At 47.3% G+C, this 21,861-nt stretch overlaps 1 protein-coding gene and 2 long non-coding RNA genes across 3 annotated transcripts; 1 reads left to right on the forward strand and 2 right to left on the reverse strand.

Annotated features, from left to right (window-relative positions):
• Nucleotides 1-3,549: 3,549 nt before the first annotated feature.
• LOC107280582 (uncharacterized) lies at nt 3,550-5,298 on the forward strand. Its single transcript, XM_066309470.1, has 3 exons — nt 3,550-3,910; nt 4,115-4,210; nt 4,306-5,298. The coding sequence occupies exon 3, from the start codon at nt 4,309-4,311 to the stop codon at nt 5,296-5,298; it is 990 nt and encodes a 329-aa protein (XP_066165567.1). The 5' UTR covers nt 3,550-3,910; nt 4,115-4,210; nt 4,306-4,308.
• A 1,098-nt stretch (nt 5,299-6,396) lies between these two features.
• Nucleotides 6,397-6,709, reverse strand: LOC136356410 (uncharacterized). The gene is made up of 2 exons (XR_010741196.1): nt 6,563-6,709; nt 6,397-6,478 (listed from the first exon to the last, which is right to left on the reverse strand). It is a non-coding gene; the product is annotated as an uncharacterized lncRNA (long non-coding RNA).
• A 5,324-nt stretch (nt 6,710-12,033) lies between these two features.
• LOC107280770 (uncharacterized) lies at nt 12,034-13,272 on the reverse strand. The gene is made up of 3 exons (XR_003242113.2): nt 13,133-13,272; nt 12,854-12,985; nt 12,034-12,302 (listed from the first exon to the last, which is right to left on the reverse strand). It is a non-coding gene; the product is annotated as an uncharacterized lncRNA (long non-coding RNA).
• Between the last annotated feature and the right edge of the window lie 8,589 nt (nt 13,273-21,861).

Below are 21,861 nucleotides of genomic sequence, written 5' to 3' on the forward strand. Positions count from 1 at the left end.
TCCGTCCCTTCCGGTCGGCCCACGGCCTTATCAAAACCCTAACCCTCCCCACCCCTCCCCCCCGCCCCCTCCCCAACTCATTCTCCTCCCTCTCCCACCGCGAGTCGGCGAGTGGCGGCGGCGGCGGCGGTAGCGACCGGCGATCTCGCGGCCGAGGCGAGGCGGCGGCATACCTGCCCTACCGCGGGCAACGACTGGTGGCGGGGGAGGCGGGCGACTGGGGGGAGGGGGAGAGGCGGGAGAGGAGGGGAGGGGGCAGCGCCGCCGGAGAGGGGGGAGGGGGCAGCGCCGCCGGGGGGGAGGGGGAGGGGAAGCGACGCCGGTGGCGGGGGCGGCTGCCAGCTGGGGGGAGGGGGGAGAAGCGGCGTCGGCGGCGCGACGGCGGATCTGCCGCGAGAGGGAGGCTAGAGGGCCGCCGCTTCCCCACCCCCAGCCCGCCGGCGGCGCCGCCCCCTCTCCCCCTCCCCCCAGCCGGCGGCTTCCCCCGCCACCGGCGCCGCTTCCCTTCCCATCTCCCTCCTTTCTCGCCGGCTCGGCGCGGCAACGGCGGGGTTCGGCGGAGACGGCGCCGTCCCAACGGCGGCGACGACGGCGTCCGCGGCGGCCGCGCTCCCTCTCCCCCCTCCTTCCCGTCTCGTCGGCTTGGCGCAGCGACGGCGGGGTGCGGCGGAGACGGCGGCGACGGCCGTCCCTCCCCCCCTCTCTCTCCCCGTCGGCCTCGACGGCGACGGCGCCCTCCCAACGGCTGCGATGGCGTCGGCTTCATCCGCGTGCGGATTCGGCAGCGGCGGCTCCCTCCGGCGGCAGTGGTGGCGTCGGCGGCCGCCCTTTTTTTTTTTTTGCAATTTTTTCCATGGCTATTGCTAACCGAATAGGATTGTGCATGGACAAAAGATGGACGAAAATTAGATGTCATATAGATTTTTTTTCTAGATCGGACTTCTTTTTTTTTCGCACTTTTTTACGTCCGGTTATTTTGGATCGGAAAAACCTGGTTTTTTTCGCCCGGTTTTTTTTTTTCACCTTTTTTGTTGGATCGGACTTTTTTTCGTCCGGTTTTTTTGATCGGACAAACTTGGTTTTTTCTACCCGGTTTTTTTTCACCCGGTTTTTTTGACGGACGATGGAAGCACCTCTTATTTTTTAAGTAGTAGTAGAGTAGATATAGATATATATATATATATATATATATATATATATATATATATATATATATAACTACTATATGGCGCTATAGGCGCCACGTATTAGATGGCACCACACACACAACCAACCACCCTGTCCCACCCCCACGCGCACTCAATTTAAACAGACCATGTAGTTAATTTTTAACTCAGTGACCCACCACCCCACCCATCCCCACGCCAGTTATTTTTTAACTGTTAGCGAGATAGCCAATGTGTGTCTTGTGATCCAACGGTGTTTGCACAATGAGTTATTTTTTAACTCAACGTACAGACTTTATATAGTATATATATTACGGATTTCCATCGTAGAAACCGTCCACCCACTTTTTCCTCTCCGTCTCCACATTTTATGGATCGTTGATGGCTTGGCGACGAGGAGGAGCGGCGGTGGCGGCGGTTCGGGGACAAGCAGAACCGGCGTCGTGGAGGAGCGGCGGTGGCACGTCAGGCCTGATGGCGTCGCATCCATGGCGGGCGCGGCATCTGCGGGCGGGGGGTGGATCCGGCACGGCACGGCTGCGACAAATATTCAAGAACAGCACATACCATTTTGCTTCAGCTATGGAATGAAACAAAAATGAGAAGGAAGTCAGAGATAAGTGCAAGATTGAACTAGCTAGTTCTGAATATTTGTTCTGCTTCAAGCACAACATCTCCATGTGTTCTGAACTTAAATACTGAGATTCCTGAAGAACAGATTCTGGAAGACGAGTGCATTCCATCTGAATACGCGGTTTGCAGACGTCGGCTCGGTGACGACACATGAGTCAGAAGCAAATCAGGATTCGATAACGTTCATGCTTTCCTTGACTTGACCTATAAAGTAACGTCCTTATTACTCCCGTCAATGAATATGTATATCGTCGTATTAAGAAGATAGTGCGCTGCATCATGCACCTAACCGGCCTGATGTTCTTTTTCAATACGGGTGAATCCGAAGAGAATGATGACTCTCTGAATAGTGGATGAATTATTAGATCGGAGGGATTGTGGTTAGGGAATCTTTTAAAACATAGACACTATTTTACAGGATTTTTATAGAAATTAGGAAGCAATCACTACTTAAAAAAAGCATTTTTGCCAACGTTGGGTCTCTTTTTCCGCAGACGGGTATGACCCTCGGAGCCAAATATCTGTTAGAAATTTAATCATAATTCGGCATATTTTAATCCAAAATAACAAGATAATAAGCATGTTATTTACAATGAGCATGCTTAACATAGCATGTAATCAACATGAGCATGCTTAACATAGCATAACCATCAACAATCACATAATAACGCAATGTTGACATTGCGATGAATATTAACGGTACAACTTCTAATTGAAATAATGTAAGATGGTTATACCCCAAAAAAGGTCCTCCGCTGGAGTTTAAGGCAGTATTGCCTCTGTTGGTGTTGACAGGAGCATCCTTCTCCTTGTCTCCAGCGTTGTCGTTGTCTTTAGTGTTCGATATGTTAGTGAAGACAAAGTAGACGTTGACGAACAGTCAGTAGTCGCACCTTGCGCTCCCCAAAAACCTGATCGCCCACCCGTCCATGCAAACGTCGTAGCAGTGCGTGGTTTCGGAGGCCTATTCTCTCAAAGCGTGTGCACACACTCGTCGGGATGGGATTACCGTAGCAGCAAAAGCCTTGGAAATGGATGAAAGTGTGTCTCACTTCTCCTTAGGAAGATAAAATCCATTCTCATTTTATAGGAGGAATGGAAGATGAAGAGTAAGAGTCATGGAATAGGAAGAGAAATAGAGTAACTAATTCTCATCAATTACCCATCAACCATCCTCTATTACACAACCATCAACCAACCATCAATTAGGAGTAATTGATGTAGGTTACCAACGGAATAGGAAGAGCAATAGACCAACTAATTGTCATCAACTAGCAACTAGCCATGAACCATTCTTCACTCCACAAGTATCAACCATCCATCAATCAGGAGTAATTGATATAAGTTACCAATTCACCAATCAAATGGATTAATTATCAAAACTCTTCATCCCATTGATATCCCATTAAGAGAATGAATACACATGAATTCCTAGCATAATGAGCCTTGGAATTAATGATTTAAATGAATCAATTACTCAATTAAATCTAACAATATTCACTTATGAAAATGTAAACCGAGGTGGATTTTCATCATTCGATTGCGAAAATAAATTTTTCCAAGCGAACCGCTTAAGAGGTCCGCCTGCGAAAATACCTTTATTTCTATGATTTTTGCAGGCGGAAACTTATGTGCTCCGCCTAAAAAAAATCATGCCTACATGAAAAAAAAAACTAAGTCCTATCTTATCTTCTCATCTTCCATCTTATCCTCTCCCCACCACTCATTCCATCAACTCTCTCTCTCTCTCGCGGTTCCCTCCGGCTCCCTCCCCTCCGCTTCCTTCCTTCCGGTGGAGGCGCAAGCGAAGGGCGTCACCATTGCCGGATCCACCGCCCCCATGCCACCCCACTGCTGCCGACGCCACCCTCCTCTCTAGGCGCACCACTGTCGATGCCCATCCACTCCATCGGATCTAGGAGGGAAGCAAGAGGAGAGGGAGGGGAGAGGTCGTGCTGCCTCGTCCGCGCTCTGCCGGCGGTCCCCCTCCGGCCATGCAGGGAGGGCAGGAAGGGGAGGGGAGGGGAGATAGAAGGAGAGGGAGGGGAGTGGCCGCGCACGCTGCCGTCGAGAGGGAGGCAGCCATCAGGTTTATACCATGTTCGCTAACGGTATGTAAATAGGTTCACCTAATTTGTCATTGTTTATAGAATCAACTGATTAAAAAGATAGATCAGGTTAGCTTCGAACGTGAGCTATAAGCCTGTTGAGCTAATGAAATGTAAAGCACATGCATAGACGCTGATTAAATGTAAAGCACATGCATAAACTACACTACCACTAAGTTCAGATCTTGTCCCGTGTTGTTCTTTCAGTTGTAGCTTCCAAGCTGTGCATATCTCAGGCCTAGTGTCCGTCAGTGATCAACTGCAAGGCGCTGCATACTAGCCAGCAGATTCCAAGAGCGTTCGGTACGCCCTGTCTATTTCACGTACTATCTGGTTTTGTGTAGTTTTTTTCATTGATATTAATTCTTGCTCAACTAACACACATGTGTTAGCATCAGACGATGCCTGGATGGATGGTTCGCACGGTGTTCTTGCTCAATTCGTGGGTAATCCGGACGTTGGTAGTATTCAGCTTCGCAGCGCATGTCACCATCGTCTTCTTGGCAGGAGTCCGCCGTCATAAGGCTATCGGCTTGCCGATAGCCATCCTGTGGGCGGCGAACCAGCTGGGCCGGTCGGCCGCGACGTACGCGCTCAGCAAGCTCGCCCTCGGCAGCACGCCGCAGGAGCTGCAGCTGGTGACGCTCTGGGGGGCGTTCCTGCTGCTCCATGCCGCTGGTCCGGACAACATCACCGCCTACTCCTTGGAGGACAATGTTCTGTCGACGCGCCAGAAGGTAGAAATGATCTTGCAGGTATCAGGAGCAGCATTTGCCATGTACAAGAATATAGTCATCAGAAGCGGGTCCGGTACGATGGTCTGGGTCTCCTCTTTCATGTTCATCATGGGCATTTTTAAGTATTGGGAGAGGGCGAAAGCTATGCAGCTCGCCAACCTAGAAAACTTGCGAAGCTCAATCAAGAAGAAGAAGGAGACAAGGAGACGACGAAGCTTGAGAAATATTAGGCGTCCAAGCAGTTCAAAGCATGATAATGACAAGGAGGCACTGCTGGTTGCTCATGGCCTGCTCGACATCACCAAAGGCACCTTCGTCGATTCTTCAGTCAACGAGTTGGTATCAGAGCGAGTTCTCACCCCCTTCCTGATGAGCTCTCTTCTGCTCATTACTAGTGACATTGCCAGAACGATTCTTCTGCGCAGTAGTAATTTGGAGCTCAACCTCCATCCCTCGAGCCTCCTCAACTGCATTGAGGTATATAGTAGGCGGGTTTCTTCCCATCACTTCTCTATACCGAGCATTGAGCCCTCGAAAGAACTTCCTAGCCTTCTCACGCTCATCACTTGCCACGCTAGGCACAAAGCGTACAATACTGCTGAACTCCCGTTCATACTCATCAACAGTCTTGCTCCCCTGTTGGATATTGTTTAACTCATCACTCATCTTGTCCCTAAATGAATCTGGATAATACTTAGCTCTGAACTGCTGAAGAAAAACTTCCCAAGTAATAGCACCACGATCAGGGTTCCACGCTTCAACAACTCCATCCCACCAAATGTCCGCCTGACCAGTCAACTGAAAAGGCATGAAAGTAACCTTCTCCTCAGGAGTCATTCTTGATCCCCTCATATACTTCTCCATCTTGCGTAACCAGTCTGCAGCATTAACGGGAGTACCAGACCCATCAAATGTGTCTAAGCGCATGGATGTCCATCTAGTGAGTGTCATCCCCCGAACAGCTCGAGGAGCATCATCAGAGACAGCAGCTGAGTGGCTACCACCCTCCTCCTCTTCCATGTGCTCATCCTCCATCTGGTTCGAGGATGCTGCCTCATTATGGCGACCTCTACCACGACCTCTTCCACGGCCTCCAGCACGGCCCCTACCACGACCTCCACGATTCGGAATAGGGGATTCAGCAACCGAGTTGTTCCCAACCTCTTCATTATCCTGAGTATTTTCAACTTCTTCATTATGGTGGCCCCTACCACGACCTCTACCTCCGCTTCTCCCGCGGCCTCTGTTAGCCAACCAAACACTCACTCTAGGCGGCATAGCTATATCAAACACAAGCATTTAGACGTCATTAGTTTAACAATAGGTTAGACAATGGCATGCAAGGAAACACAATCATACACATATATATGCAGCAGAAACATAAATGCTAGGAATGAACCATGCTCCCATTCCTATTGTGCACCAGTGTGTCAAGTTCTTTTAGATGTTTATATATAACCCAAGTTCTACTCTTATTATTTCCTACCCTAAGAGAAAGTATTTTTTTTAATTGGTTAGGAACTCTAGTTCAAAATTTTATGTTGATTTATATATCTCATTACCCAGTCAATTCCCATGGACCTACCGCCCGCTCTGATACCAACTGTAACACCCCAGGTAACCACGTACATAGAATGCCACACCAAAATACACTCAAAAACTAAGTCCTAAAATTATTAGAAATTTCGGCAGAGTCTCCCCTAAAAATACGGACATCACGACAGGCAGTTATAAGAAAGGTCAATACCGATATAAACCACACAATCCAAACCATCCTAGTGTAGACCCCCGATTTTGGAAATCGGAAATCTTCTGTGTTTATCCGTACCAATCCCTGGATCAGTAGTTGGTACACACATACATAGTTGGATCACAACATATCACGAATGAATTTAGACTAAAAGAGTTAAATACTTACATTAGGGCCAGGTAGGCCAACAACTATCAGAGAACAACAGCGGAAGACAAAATAATATAAGGGCCCGGTTAACATGCCACAGGCAGTCGACTGGGGAACGAGACCTAGAACAAGACCGCACTCCGATCATCTTGTGGGATACGCAAGCGTACCGACAAGGGCTTCTCTTCAACACTCTCCTAAAAGATATATAAATAGCAAGGGTGAGTACCAACCGTACTCAGCAAGCCACCACAACAACAATGCATATGATAGAGGGTATTTCAAGGAATGGCTTCAGGTTCTTTTGGATAAAGCTAATTTTACAATTCTTTTCACAAGCCTAAAACCTAGCATAGACTGATCAAATTTTAGTACCAGTGTTCACTTTAAACAACGACGGTTCTGTCCACCATCCATTGTGATCCCAAGGATAGCTTCCCGCCATTGAATCGTCATGGTTTTCTGAGGATGTCCACCTTCCCTCCTCTCGGGAAGTGGCTCCATCAGCATAAAATTCATCATGCAATATCCCATTCCCCACAAGTTAAGAATTTAGAGTCTAGCCAAGTGTAATACATGTCCCGGTGCTCAATAACCGCGAGCACGGCTATTCGAATAGATTTGGTTTACTCACACTGCAGTGGATGTACACTTTACCCGCACTCCGCGACTGCCCAACACATGAGCCTCGTCCCAACACATGAGACGCGTCACGGCAAAGCTTTTCGATAACCTCGCATTGGCAGTACCCGCTCCATGAACTTAAATCCTCATGCACTCTAGGCGTCCATGTTTCTAGCAGTGAGAGGAGTTCTGGCGCTCCCGGGAAAGAGAAGTCTCACACGCATATTAAATTATGGTTCAAGTTAAGTTCTCTCTCTCACACACTCATGACAGTCCTACCAATGGCGACACCGATGTAGGGCACGCCTCTCGGCCCTACCTCAACGGCTGTCCCATTGTAGCGCACCTGTCTCACTCAGGGGTGAACCATCTATGCAGGGATACTGCCTCCGCTCGGCTATCTAATCCGCTAGGTCTATACCCATTCGAGAAGTACGGTTGTACGGGGGTCGTTTCATGCTTAACTTCATGGCTCGGTCCTTAATTGACCAGGGACGGTACTAGCCTTTTCCAGATACCACCCAAATCCTCCGTCCGCCCCAGTCGAAAACAGTTGTTTAATTTTATTTCTCCTTTCACAAATCATGTCATCAACATCATGGCAATGTGGCGCTCATGTCTCCACATGCCGCATCTCAATTACCTTCCCAAAGGTAATTGCCCAAGCATATAGCATTTGATAAATATGAGTATGCATGATTCTAGAATGGCATTTCTAAGCAATTGTCATAATTGACTAGGGACTCATACGTAATCATGGTTACAAGGATTTTAAGGGTAAACAATAATCAAGGCATGGCATAATCACAAGTAGGATGTTCATCATTGCATGAAATTTTATTTGTAAACAAAACAATTTCGCAATTAGGATCAACATGTTCAAGGAATAGTGATGACTTGCCTTGCTCAGGATAATCCTTATTATTGCTATAATCTTGATCAACCTTCACCTCCTGTAAGTTGCAGACGTTGCCTCACGACTAACCGATACACAAGGTCTATAATACGCGAGAAAAACCAATATTCAAACAACAATCAAATATGCGCAACAAAATGTACTATTCGTGTTTGCTAATGGATCCCAATCATGCTAAGGCTAAAGTTTCTTAATCTTTCTATTGTCATCGTGGCCTATTTAGGAGTTAACCAACATAGCATTTATGGGATACATATATATTTGGCTAATCAGTGGTTTAGTCTATCAAATGGCTATGGAAGGATTTTGGCTATGTACGCATCTATCTAAATAGGACGGTTATATACTAGAGGTTCTGTTGCTAGATGGATTTAGGATCAATCAAACAATTACAGTGATTCATTTGTATTATTTATTTTATTGATGGAAGCTTTACTTTAATTATGAACATATTTTACTTGCCATTATAAATTATAAAAGGGCTAATAATTATCCCTGCTCTATATGTTAAATTCGGGAAGTTTATAATATTATATTTACAGATTATCTCTTAATGAACAATCCGGATTTACAATTGAACTATGAACATATGAGGTCAAGATTTATAATTAGTACTTATCTAATATACATGTTTGTCAAAAGATGGGTTATTGTTCCTATGTATGATTTTAAATGGATTGTACAGTATATGTGATCTAAGTGGGTTGACAAGTGATTTTACTGTTTGGGTAATTATTGGATGTTAACCGACTCAACCTTATTTGGGTGGTTCTATCATAACAACTCTGTTCCTATTCCTCATAAATAAATTAAAGACTCATCTATGTGTATTCATGTTTGATTTACCTAATTATAAGGCTAACTTTACTATTTAAATAATCTATAAGTCATGGGTTTAATAATACAACCATTACATAGTGCTAGTATCTTCCAATACATTAGTTTGAGACATTATTTAAAATTAGTTTGTGTGGTTGTTACAGTGACAAAGCATGTTAAAGGCCTATATCATTACATCTACTCTATTGTACATTATCAAATCTATTTATTAGCACATTTTTAAGTTGACTACTATGCATCATCTTGATATTAATTATTTAGTAATTAATAATATATTTTCTTAAATAATGAATTATATACCATTGGAAAGCTTATGAATTTAGATGAATTTAGGATCAAGTTTCATTCAAATCGGAGTTAAAATGAATAAGTTATGCTAGTGTAAGGATTCAAATTCGAATAATTGCGAAACAGTACTGTTCACATCCGATTTATTTTAATCCGAAACCTATCTACAGCTCAGAGTCACTGACGGGTGGGGTCAGGGGTCTTATTATCTTTTCTACCGAATTATTTTTGTTAGAGAAAAATGGGGAGTGGGCCCGGCTTGTCAGTGGCTCGGCTGCTCTCTTTCTCTCTCTCGTTCTTTTCCTATCGTCTTCTACCTCCAGACCGTGCGGGAGCAGCAGGGGCGGCGCAGCGCGCGCGGCAAGGCCGGCGGAGGGCGACCCGACGGCGACCAGGGGAGGGAGCGGCAAGGCTCCGGCGTCCACCTGCCGGCGGTCACGGCGTAGGACGGCGCGGGGGCGAGCAGCGCCGCACGGCCGCCATGGCCGGGCACGGGTAGCTAGGTGCTAGGGCGATACGGAGGGTTTCCGACCAAATTGGTGCGGGCGTGAGCATCTATGACGTGTGAGGGTTCCATTTTACTTATTAGATGGCTAGGAAGAGCTCCGGGATGGCTTGTCCACGGCAAGCTCGCCGGCGGCATAATGGTGGCCGGGCCAGCACGGCTACGGGCGCTAGTCGCCGAAATTGAAGGAGGCTCGAGTTTCTACGGAACCAGGAGAGACCTGAGGAGCGTGGACTTACCGATAGACGGCGGGACGACGAAGATCGGGTGCAGTGGTGGAGCGGAGAAGAAGGTGCAGCACGCCCACAAGATGCTCGATGAAATGTATCCGAGGAAGAAGAAAAGGAAGAGAGGGGAGGACGAGCTCGTGGGGGCTGGGAGGTGTGGGGAGGGAAGGGGAGGCATGGGTTTATATAGGGGGCGGAGGGGAGAGGTGGCCGGTGCAGTGATGGCGGATGGGACGCGCGCGGCGTGCGGGGCTCGAGGCGAGCGGCGACGGGACATGAGCGCAGGCGCAGCGCGGGGCTCGGCGCGATGATGGCGACGGCGCAGCAGCTGACGGCAGCGGCGCGGGGCTCGAGACGAGCGGTGACGCGACGGCGACACGCGGCGACGCGACGGTGACGGCGACAGCGCGACGGCGGCGCGGGGCTCGGCGCGGCGAGAACGACGGCGACGCAGCAGCGGCGCGATGGGACGGCACGCGGCGCGGCAGTGCACGGGGCGCGAGGGCGCGTAGGCGGCAGAGGGAGGTGGGACGGGCGCGCGGCGGGGCAGGGGCGCGGGGCGCGAGGCGACGACGTGACGGCGACGACGATGGCGCGCGGGGCTCAAGGCGGCGACGGCGACTGCTCGACGGCGACGGCGATGGCGCGCGGCGCGGGGCGCGAGCTGGCGCGCGGCAGCGGCGCGGGCGACGACGATGGCGACACGAGCGGCATCAGGCAGGAGGAGGAGGAGGGCTAGGACGGCTAGGAACCAAATCGAACACCTAGGGTGCTAATGAACAGTGCTAGCCGGCTATTTAACCCTATTTTAGCATATTTCCTATATAAATTTTATTCTATAAATCCTAATTTTTACACAAATGAAGTTTACTCAATATTTGTGTTATTCTAACCAATGGATTCACCCTAGATTAATATTACCCATATTTATTTATTTATCGCACAAATGAATTCTTTTTAGATTAATTTGAGTTATTGGCCCTAAGGTGAACTTGTATATTTTTGAAGACTTTGGGGTACTATTACATTTAATATATCGACTTGTCATGATTAATACATTAGCAGATTGGTCAAGTTTAGTTGTATAGCAATATATTTTACACGGATAGGTTCAATCTATTTATTCTATAAATAGTAAATTGAGACTCGGTACAATATCAATCTAATTGTTTAATTAAAACTCACATATTCTTATTTATATATAAGCTTAATGTATTTATATGACCATCATTTTATATGAGTGAATTTTATGCCCAGAAAGATATGTTAAATATTAATGTAAGTATTCCAATGAAATACTCATCTACAAATAGGATTACTATAGTGGTGATCATCATTTCATGTGGATAGGTTGTCCTTTTAAATCGGTTTTACCTCTATATGAATCATTATATTTTAATATTTGACCTATAAATTAAATTAGTAATTAACCTTCTCTTTGTATGGCTTTGTTGTGGTGCGTAATTATTTATAGAGTTCATAATAAATATCTTATTTTTATAATTGTTACTCAGTTGTATAGCTTTAGCTTAATTTTCAGTGGTGACAATTTATAGTTCGGCAAGCAATAACAACCATAACTTCCAGCATGATGCAAAAGTTTTAAAAAGTTCAAAATTTTAGTGATTTTTATTGTCTTGAATTTTCAGGATGTTACACCTAGCTCCACAAATCCCACGTGAAAAATAAAGATCAGAACCTTAAATGACCTTTACAAGTTCTATGCAAAACTTATGCTGAGCAAAAATTATAGTCTAAAACTAATTTCAATTGTGTGCAATAATAATGTGTAGTCCAAGGGTGCTACTCCCGCCCCATGCCGATCGATGTCATTAGGTATCTAAAAACCAAATTAAACACAAGAGTGAGTAAAGAATACTCAGCAAGTACAATCTTGAACTAGTAAAACATACGCATGATTTATGCATTAAGAAACCAACATGAAGGGTTGGATTTACTTTATTTTTAAACAAAAGAAGTCAAAAGATAGTAGTTCCCTCCCGGGCAGGTGTGAATATCCTCTTAGCATTACCGGTAAGCCGAGCAAGCGTGATCAGCGCTTCTCAAGGATCATGAATAAAGATCCAAATTGCACTCCCATGGCTACGCATGGTTCTTGAATAATGTAAACAGAACATCCGGAATAATGAAACATGAATTTGAATATGGGTCGAAACACGAATAACTAGCATAACGTCATAGCCATACAATCAGTAATAACAAGCAATTGAATAATAATTATGCAAGTAAAGCCAAACAAAACAACTCAGTTTTGTCCATCATATAAGTCCGTCTTGTACTTGCCTTAACTCATTCGATACTCCGACTCAACTCCTCCAACGTTGGAACCCTCCACACCTGTGGAGCAAAACTACGCATAAACCACTATATTCAACTAATGATGGTTACAAGGGATATTTAGTAAAATCGAAACCTAGAACATATAAACCTTTTACCGATTTGTATTAAATAACCTATAGCTGTTCCATTACTGTTTTATGAGTAACTCACAAACCGTCTAACGGAAACTAGCAAATAATACAACTTCGGACATCTAGACAAAATTGTCTACAACTTTCATGTTGAGCACAAAATCAGATTATGCCTCTGAAAATCCCACATTAAGGAAAAACGAACTGCTGTCCTGATTTCCGGACCCGGTCAGCAGTACTGTTTTTGCTGTTTCTCCTAAACCGTTGATCGGAATCGAGTGAAACTAGCAGCGTTGGAAAGATATTGACAATGACTACAAACTTTATTTAGGACAACTAACCTGATTCCTGATGGTTTAATACCAGATTTGAAAATACGGTTTCAGCCTAGCGTTCGATATAAAATAAATTCGAAAAAACCGGAAACAGATCGTCTTAAATATAAATTAGAAACAACTATAGACTAAAACGGATTACCTAGCAGTACTAATGTATAAGAAAAACGAAGAATTTGGAAATATTCACCAAATTCCCCAAATTTCCCTTCTTCTATCAAATTTCCCCTTCTTTCCTTCCTTCCTGTTCTTCTCTGCCTTCTCTCCCTCCTTCCTGTTCGTTGCAGGCCAACAGCAGCAGCAGCAGAAACGAATATCGGCAGCAACAGCAAGCCGTACACCACCACCAAGGAAGAGATCAGATCGACAATAGCAGGGTTCGGCAGCAGCAGGGAAATTAACAGAAACAACAGTAGCTCACCAACGACCGGCTGCGGACGACGACGGCTGTGGCGACCGGCGATGGCTGCACCAGCGGCGGCGCCGGCGAAGAGAGGAACAGCAGCGGCGGCGGCAGAGCGCAGGAGGTGCGGCGGCTAGGGCTACAGGAGAATCGCTCCTGTTTCTTTTTTTTTCGTTTGTTTTTTTTTTGGTTGGTTATATAAAGAGACTAGATAAGATCTAACGGCTCACATCTATTCAATCCTCGGGACTTCGTTCGGACTCCGATTACTATAAATTTATAGTCTATTTTGCACTACTCGGCGAGCTCTACGCATCCACGGTTCCCGATCGCCTATACGAACAATGGTTTAAAAGTTGAACTTTTGCGCGTTTGCTCTAATATTCCGCGAGATATATTAATTTAAAACTCGGGGTATTACATTCTTCCCCCCTTCGATCGAATTCGCCCTCGAATTCGCCCAATCATACTCTAGAACACGGGATATTTCTTGAAAGGAGTACAACTAAATAAATCATGTGATAATTCACGGCGGAAGATTGCTTGTGATAATATTGTTGTGCTTAAGAACGAAGGAGATGCACACCTTGGTAAAAAAAACGAAGGAGATGCACAATGTAAAAAATGATGATACAGTACAGAAGGTTCCAATTTGGCCTGCCACACGGACCCAAGTTGAAAAGGATGCCCATTGATTCAAGGTTTCGTTTGGGTGCCATGCAATGGTATATTCGATCTGGCCTCAAAACTAAATTTAATCTGGTGGACAGCACTTCCAAAAAGAGTGCCTACTTTTTTCTGTAAACGAGTGCTACGATCAAACCTGCATACATGCCATATGGACTACACGATACTATTTCTTGCAGCTTATTCTTATGATTCTCCTGTAGCCTTCTCCAGTTATGTATCAATAAGACAATTATACTTTTCCCCTAGACAAACAGACAATCCATATTCATCTCTGAGGAGATTGATTATTCTCTTGCTTGGTGAACAACGGATAATATTATTATCATTTCTTTACTATTACAGGCTTGATAAGCCGATCAAACAATTGGCTTGCAATTTGCCTCACAGGCTTGCAAGCTAGGGTAGCGTACATTTCTACAGCAGACCTTCGATGGGGAGAAAATGTTGCATGGTACGGGTACCAAACCATTTATATTGACATTGTTGCGTCCTTCATTCATGGATGCACTCCTGGTGTAATCTAGATTTTTACCTGAAAAATAAAAAATATTTTACTAGGAAAGCATGAAAGATAAAGAAAAACCATATGCAATACATGGATATGTGAAGATGGATGTCTAGAAGAAAAATGGAAACACAAATTTTACTCTGAAAGATATGTTTCTATAATACATCGTGATTACCACAGAATAATTGAATAATTGTGAAATCGAAATAAACCTTGGATTCACCATTGAGATTCAATATTAGATAGTAGATTACCATACAGATGGCCAGGAATGCTAAAACAGCCTAGAAGGGCCAACAACAGAAGCAGAAGTCCTCGGCTACAGTTCGGCATCTGCTTGCCCATTTGTGTGATTGCTTTGTATGAAGCTGTGGCTTGTGTTTCTTCTTTGTTTTAGGATGGTTATATAGACAGCACAACTGAAATAAATAGACAAAAGTAATCCAATGATTAATAGTATCCAATTATAAGGCTTATCGTTAACATATGTACAGTTTTGTTATAAATTAGTCAAATGAAGTATGGTGGATAATCTTATCTAATCTTACCATCTGCAGTTTACTCATATTGCTAAACATGGACGGTGGCCTATGTAACGTCTACTAGACACTCAATGTGATAGCTAAATATTTGTTAATGTGTTTATTCTGCACAATCTATGCGAAGTTATTCCCTCGTGTAAGTAATATATGCTCTTTTGCACGATGACATGGTCTGACATATTAAATTTTACCACTAATATTCTTTCCAATATACTCTGTGAAAAGTCACTAGAATTACAATATTATAAGAAGATGATTGTAAAAGTAGTTAAACATATTTTACCAGCTCCTATAATCTCTACCTCCCAATGAAAATTTTAAAAACATTTACGTGTTGTTTGGTGATAAACCTGTTTTATGGTCAATGCAAATTTCTTTGTATTATATAATCCCTTATTTTCCATATGTTACATGGTATGGATTTTTCGTAAAAAATAGCTATGGATGTTGATATATTTTTCGGAATAGATAATGAATATAGGATTGGTGGATAATCGTTCAGATGTATTTGTTGGTCTATTTTTGTAAAGTATTCTTAACGGTTAAAGCGTCAAACATTGTACGCTGAACTACTAGGTAGTTGGAGGTGGAACTAGACATCCTATGGAATTTTACTTACATCGTATAGAATTGTACCAACTAGAGCAGGTTGTATGACCCGAGAGGTTTCATGTTTGATCGGGGGGAGAGGGTGCGACTACAACCTTAGGTGAGCATGATTCCATGCATAACTCTTGAAAATGGACAAGAATCACTTGTACAACCAAACTTGGATGCAATTGTCCGAGGTATACGACGTGAACCACAAGGTATACCACGAAAAAAAGGTAGAGGGAAGATCTCAAGGTGACAAAGATGTAAAGTCAACAATACCTAACCAGGACACCCACTTTTTACAATCTATCACGCATAGTGAAATTGTATTGAAAACCAAACACATCCTTGTGGTTACCGCGTTTACAAAATTTGTGGAAACAGGTTAGTCCAATGAAATTGATGCATGGAATCTCTGTATTACCCATTTTATTAGAATAGGTTTGTAGTTGAAATGGGTAAAAATGGGTGACAATGGTGTCTCCATAGTGGATACTAAACTGGTGATACAAGGAACAATCACACGAGCTCATGCCTGTTCACTTCATTATCAGGCAGTTTCGTTCTTAAGGTTACAATATCATGATTTCTTTAAAGGGGTACAACTATAAATAAAATCCTGTGATAATTCACGGGGGGGAGATTGCTTGTGATAATTTTATTGTGCTTAAGAACGAACGTTATGCATACTATGGTAAAAAAAAACGAAGCAGATGCGCACAGTAGAAAATGATGATACAATACAAAAGGTTCCAATTTGGTCTGCCAGTCAGACCCAAGTTGAAAAGGTTGCCCATTGATTCAAGGCTTCGTTTGGGTGCCATGAAAAGATATTTTTGATTTATCCTCAAAACTAAATTTAATCTAGTAGACCGCACTTGCAAAAACAGTGCCTACTTTATTATGTAAACGAGGACTATGATCAAACCTGCATACATGCCATATGGACTATACGATACTATTTCTTGCGCTTATTATGGTGTTTCTCCTGTGGCCATCTCCAGTTATGTATCAATAAGACAATTATACTTTTCCCCTAAACAAAAGGACAAACCATGTTTAACTATGAAGAGATTGATCATTCTCTTGATTGGTGAACAACGGACAATATTATTATCATTTCTTTACAATTACAGGCTTGATAAGCTGATCAAACAATTGGCTTGCAATTTGCCTCACAGGCTTGCAAGCTAGGGTAGCATACATTTCTGCAACAGACCTTCGATGGGGAGAAAATGTTGCATGGTACGGGTACCAAACCATTTATATTGACATTGTTGCGTCCTTCATTCATGGTGGCACTCTTGGTGTAATCCAGATTATTACTTGAAAAATAAAAAATATTTTACTAGGAAAGCATGAAAGATAAAGAAAAACCGTATGCAATACATGGATATGTTAAGATGGATGTCCAGAAGAAAATTGGAAACACAAATTTTACTCTGAAAGATATGTTTCTTTAATACATCGTGATTACCAAAGAAGAATTGAATAATTGTGAAATCAAAATAAACCTTGGATTCACCATTGAGATTGAATATTAGATAGTAGATTACCATACACGTGGCCAGGAATGCTAAAACAGCCTAGAAGGGCCAACAACAGAAGCAGAAGTCCTCGGCTACAGTTCGGCATCTGCTTGCCCATTTGTGTGATTGCTTTGTATGAAGATGTGGCTTGTGTTTCTTATTTGACAACACAACTGAAATAAATAGGCAAAAATAATCCAATGATTAATAGTATCCAAATATAAGGCTTATCCTGAACATATGTACAGTTTTTGTCGCCTCCCAAAACGACCCTAAAATACATCCTCTAAATTATGCCTAGAATAATTAAAATACTTGTGAAAGCCTTCAAAAATTAAAATGTGCAAAGTTAAAAGTCAATTAAGGCTTGGAGGATTTTTGTATATTTCGTAAAAGTCTAAAATGTGTAAATAAGTTTTAGTGGAATTTTCAGAGCATAAATAATAATTATTAAGAAATAAACAAAGTTAAAATGATTTTATAAAAAGAAAAACCTTAAAATTCCCCCTCTCCCCCTCTTGGGCCGGCTCGGCCCATCTCCCTCCCCCTCTCTCTCCTCTCCCCGCGGCCCACTCGGCCCCTCCCCGCACGCGCGCCGCTGACGGGCGGGCCCGCCCGCCACCCTCGCTGACGGGTGGGGCCCACCCGTCATCCCCTTCATCCTGCCGCTCCCACCGCCCCGCCCGCACCAAGCGCCGCCGCCGCCGCCAAATCCGCCGCATCCCGCCGTCCCCGCGTGCAATTAAGTGGGAGGAAATACTCCCCATGATCCCCTCTCCCTTTCCCCCATTTTCCCCTCTCTCTCCCTCTCTATTTCGGATGGAAACCCCCCTTAATCCCGCCGGCGCCATTGATGGCGGCCGGACCTCCTGCGCCGGTTTCCTTCCCCGCCGGCCGCCCTCTCTCCCTCCTAACCCTATTTAAACCCTCCCCGCTCTTCTCCCGTCTGTTTCCGCCTCTCGCCGCCCTTCCTCCTCGCCGGAATCGAGCTCGCGCCGTCGCTCTCTCTCTCCGCCGTCGCCGCCGAGCTCCGGTCCGCCGCCGTCGTCGCCCCGGACTGCCTCCCACCTCGGCGCCGCATCCTTCGACTTCGCCGCATCCTCGCCGACCGCCGGAGCGCCGTCGACCACGTCGACCCAAGCCGCGCCACCGCCTCCTTCCGCTCTGGCCGCCTCCTCCGTCGCCGCCGTCGCCCCGGGGTGAGCCGTGGACTGCCACCTCCTTTCCCCATTCCCTCCCCTCTCTCGGCCGCCGCTCCGCCGCGCCGGTGGTCGCCGGCGGCGACCATCGGGGCGCGGGCGCCGTCTCCCGCCGGCCACGCCGACGTGGCCGCCTTCGGGCGCGCCGAGCGGCAGCCGCATGGGGCCCCGCCGTCAGCCGCCCGCGCCCTCGGGTGCGGCTGACGCGTGGGGCCCGGTCGTCAGCCGCCCGGGCCCTCGGGTGCGGCTGACGCGTGGGGCCCACGGCGCCGGCCGGTGTGAGCTCGGGTGCACCCGGTCCACCGAGGACCGTGAGGCTGCCGCGTGGGCCCCACTCCCGTGGACCCGGTCCGCGCGCCCCCTCCCCACGGCTGACGCAATAAATTCTTTTTAAATTAAAATTTAAATGAAGAAATTCACAAATATTCACTTAAAGAGCATATAAACTTCAAATGGCCATAACTTGGCCATTTGAACTCGGAATTGGACCGTTCAAGTCTCTAATTTTTCCTTAAGAAGTCAAGAACCCATTTTTGTACTTTGTTCCTGCTTGTTATATGGAATTTATTAGAGTAAAAGACTTTTTCCTTTCCGTTGGTCGTGTAGACGCTGCAGCTTCGGAAGATCCGCTCTTCGTGGAGGTTGAAGCCGACGTTTGGGAAAGCGAGCAAGGCAAGTCACATCATCTTTGAACATATTGGATCCCACTTTGTGAAATTATTTTGATTTAAATTAATGCATTATCGCTTTATTTAAATTCCCGCTGTCGGTGATATGGGACCGGGAGTATCATAACCAGAGGCTTGAGGCAGACATAATCGCCCACGTGGCCTGGCACCTTCGGGGACGTCGGGCCCGAGGGTGAGGTGTCCGCCCTCCTCCTGATTTCCCCCGAGGGGGGGTCGGGGTGCGCTTGCCCCGACCCCGAGGGCCGAGGTGCCCCGACCCCCTGAGGGGTTTGCACTATGTACGTAGGTTGGGTGAGCACAGCAGGGCTCACCTAACCACATTTATTGCACATCGGCTAAGCGTGTCACGCCGCACGGAGTGCAGTGCAGTGCACTCGATTATCCGGTCTGTGACCAGTCACAGACCGGTCAAATCGCGAGTTAGGTGGCGGCAGGCGGTCTGACGCACGCCTTGCCCCATCCCGTCAAGGTGTGAGCTTCTAAGCACTCGTCCCCAGCTGGAGCTAGCGTGTTACATCCCAAAGATGGCACGTTAACCCCGATCGATATATACCAGGCTTCATCCTAACCATTACAGGCAAGGTGTTACACGAAGAAGGGCAAACATGCACGTTGTTAAACCGACGCGTGGTGGACAAGAATGACCGGTCTGACACTGGTCGCATCAGCAACGGGCAGCCACGATCCCACGTTGCGCCTGTCTCCGCCGGGAGTGGAAGCAGGTATGGGCTGTCCCATCAAAGTGTCATTTGGACGGCAACCATACCGATCTCCGTCCATAAAGAGAAGAAAAGTCCAGTTTGGAAAGGGAAGGGTGCATGTGGTATCCCCTTGAAGTATAAAAGGAGGACCTTGCCCATAGAGAGGGGGTTGGTTGATTCTTTCCCGGATTGAGAGCTTAGAACGGGGGAGAAGTCAGCTCACACTTTGTAACTCATTCATACACAGATCCACCAAAACACAGGAGTAGGGTATTACGCTTCGCAGCGGCCCGAACCTGTATACATCGCTGTGTCTCGTGTGTCTTGCGGGCAGACAATCTTTCCACATACAGAGAGAAAGAGAGCTTGAGATCTCACCCTAAGCCCCCGGCCGAACTGGCAAAGGGGGGCCTGCGCGGTCTCCCGGTGAGGAGCCAGGAGCTCCGTCATCTGGCGCGCCAGGTAGGGGGCTCAGCGTGTGCTTTCTGAGCTCTCAGACTCTTCCGTGTGCCCCAAGCTTTTCTTGTTCAACCTAATGGCCGAGCAAGGAAAAACGCACGACCTCTCGCCGAGTGTGAGCGGCGACGACGGGGAGCCGAATCCACGCCGTCGAGCTCGTACTCCCCCACCTCCTCCGCGCCAAAGCCCTAAGCAGGGGGAGGCGCTTGAGAAGGTCGACAAATCCGTGGCATCACCAGTCGCAGGTGGTGCAGGAGGACGGCAAGATGGGGAGCGCCGCCTCCTCGTCTACGGCGACGGCAGCACGCCTCAGGGTACGCTTCAGGCTGCTGGCGCGCTCCTACGACATCCGCCTGTCGTCCATGACCCGGAGTCTCCAGCCCAACGATGGCTGGAAGATGTGGCCAACTTGGTCATGACGGCACAGCAGCGCCTGGGTGCTGGTGGACGGTCCGTCACCACCAAGACCTCCGGCGCCGCTACCACCGGCTCCGTGTCGTCAAGGCGGAGGGCGCGGCGAGCGGCGGCGGCTGCACGGCATTCGGCTGCCACTCCCTCGTCGACACCCTCGACTCGAGAGGATCAGCATGGGGAGCCGGATGCCCGCCTCAACATCGAGCGCCGGCGTAATAGCCGGCGTACTCCCCGTGCAACGGAGGGCGCCTCTTCGTCCAGAGTGTCACCTCGGCATGGACGTGAGGACCAGCCCTCCGTGCCCCCGGCTGGTGGTGTCGGCTGTAGAGCCTTTGTGGCGAGTCTTCGGAATGTCCGTTGGCCCCCAAGGTTCCGGCCCACCATCACCGAGAAGTACGATGGGAGCGTCAATCCCACCGAGTTTCTTCAGGTCTATACGACCGGGATCGAGGCCGCTGGGGGTGACGACAGGGTCATGGCGAACTTCTTTCCCATGGCCCTAAAAGGACAGGCGCGGGGTTGGCTAATGAACCTGCCACCCGCGTCGGTCCACTCCTGGGAAGATTTGTGCCAACAGTTCACCATGAACTTCCAAGGCACATATCCGCGCCCAGGCGAAGAAGCGGACTTGCATGCAGTACAGCGAGGCGATGATGAATCGCTTCGCTCGTACATTCAGCGGTTTTGCCAAGTCCGCAATACTATACCATGCATCCCTGCACATGCGGTGATCTACGCGTTCAGGGGGGGCGTGCGGCACAACCGCATGCTCGAAAAGATCGCTTCCAAAGAGCCCCAGACTACCGCGGAGCTTTTTCAGCTCGCGGACCGAGTGGCTCGTAAGGAGGAAGCATGGACATGGAACTCCTCCGGTTCCGGAGTGGCAGCTTCGGCCGCCCCCGGATCCGCCGCTCAGACAGGGCGGCGTGACAGGAGGAGGAAGAAGAGGTCGGACCGTTCCGGCGACGAGGGTCATGTCCTCGCCGTCGAGGGCGCTCCGCGGGCCACCCGAAAGGGGAGGCCTGCGAGCGACAAAAAGAAAGAGGCTGGTACTCCCAGCAGGGAGCGCCCCGTCGGCAGGTGGTGCTCCGTCCACAACACCTCCCTCCACGATCTCGCGGACTGTCGCGCAGTCAAAAATTTGGCTGAGCGAACGAGGAAGTGGGAGGAGGACAGGAGGCAGGAACGCCGTGAGGGCAAGTCCCCGGCGGTTCCTTCTGGCAAACGGCGAAGTGAGGCCAAGCAGAAGGCCCCCGCTGTTGACATCGATGATGGTGAAGATGACCTAGGTTTCCAAGAACCTGGGGCCACCATTGCCACCGTCGATGGAGGAGCGTGCGCTCACGTCTCTCGCCGGAGCTTCAAGGCTATGAAGCGGGAGCTTCTGGCCATGGCCCCTACTCATGAGGCGATGCGTCGGGC

The sequence above is a fragment of the Oryza sativa genome, chromosome 4 (assembly GCF_034140825.1).
Source record: "Oryza sativa Japonica Group chromosome 4, ASM3414082v1".
NCBI classification, from domain to species: Eukaryota; Viridiplantae; Streptophyta; class Magnoliopsida; order Poales; family Poaceae; genus Oryza; species Oryza sativa.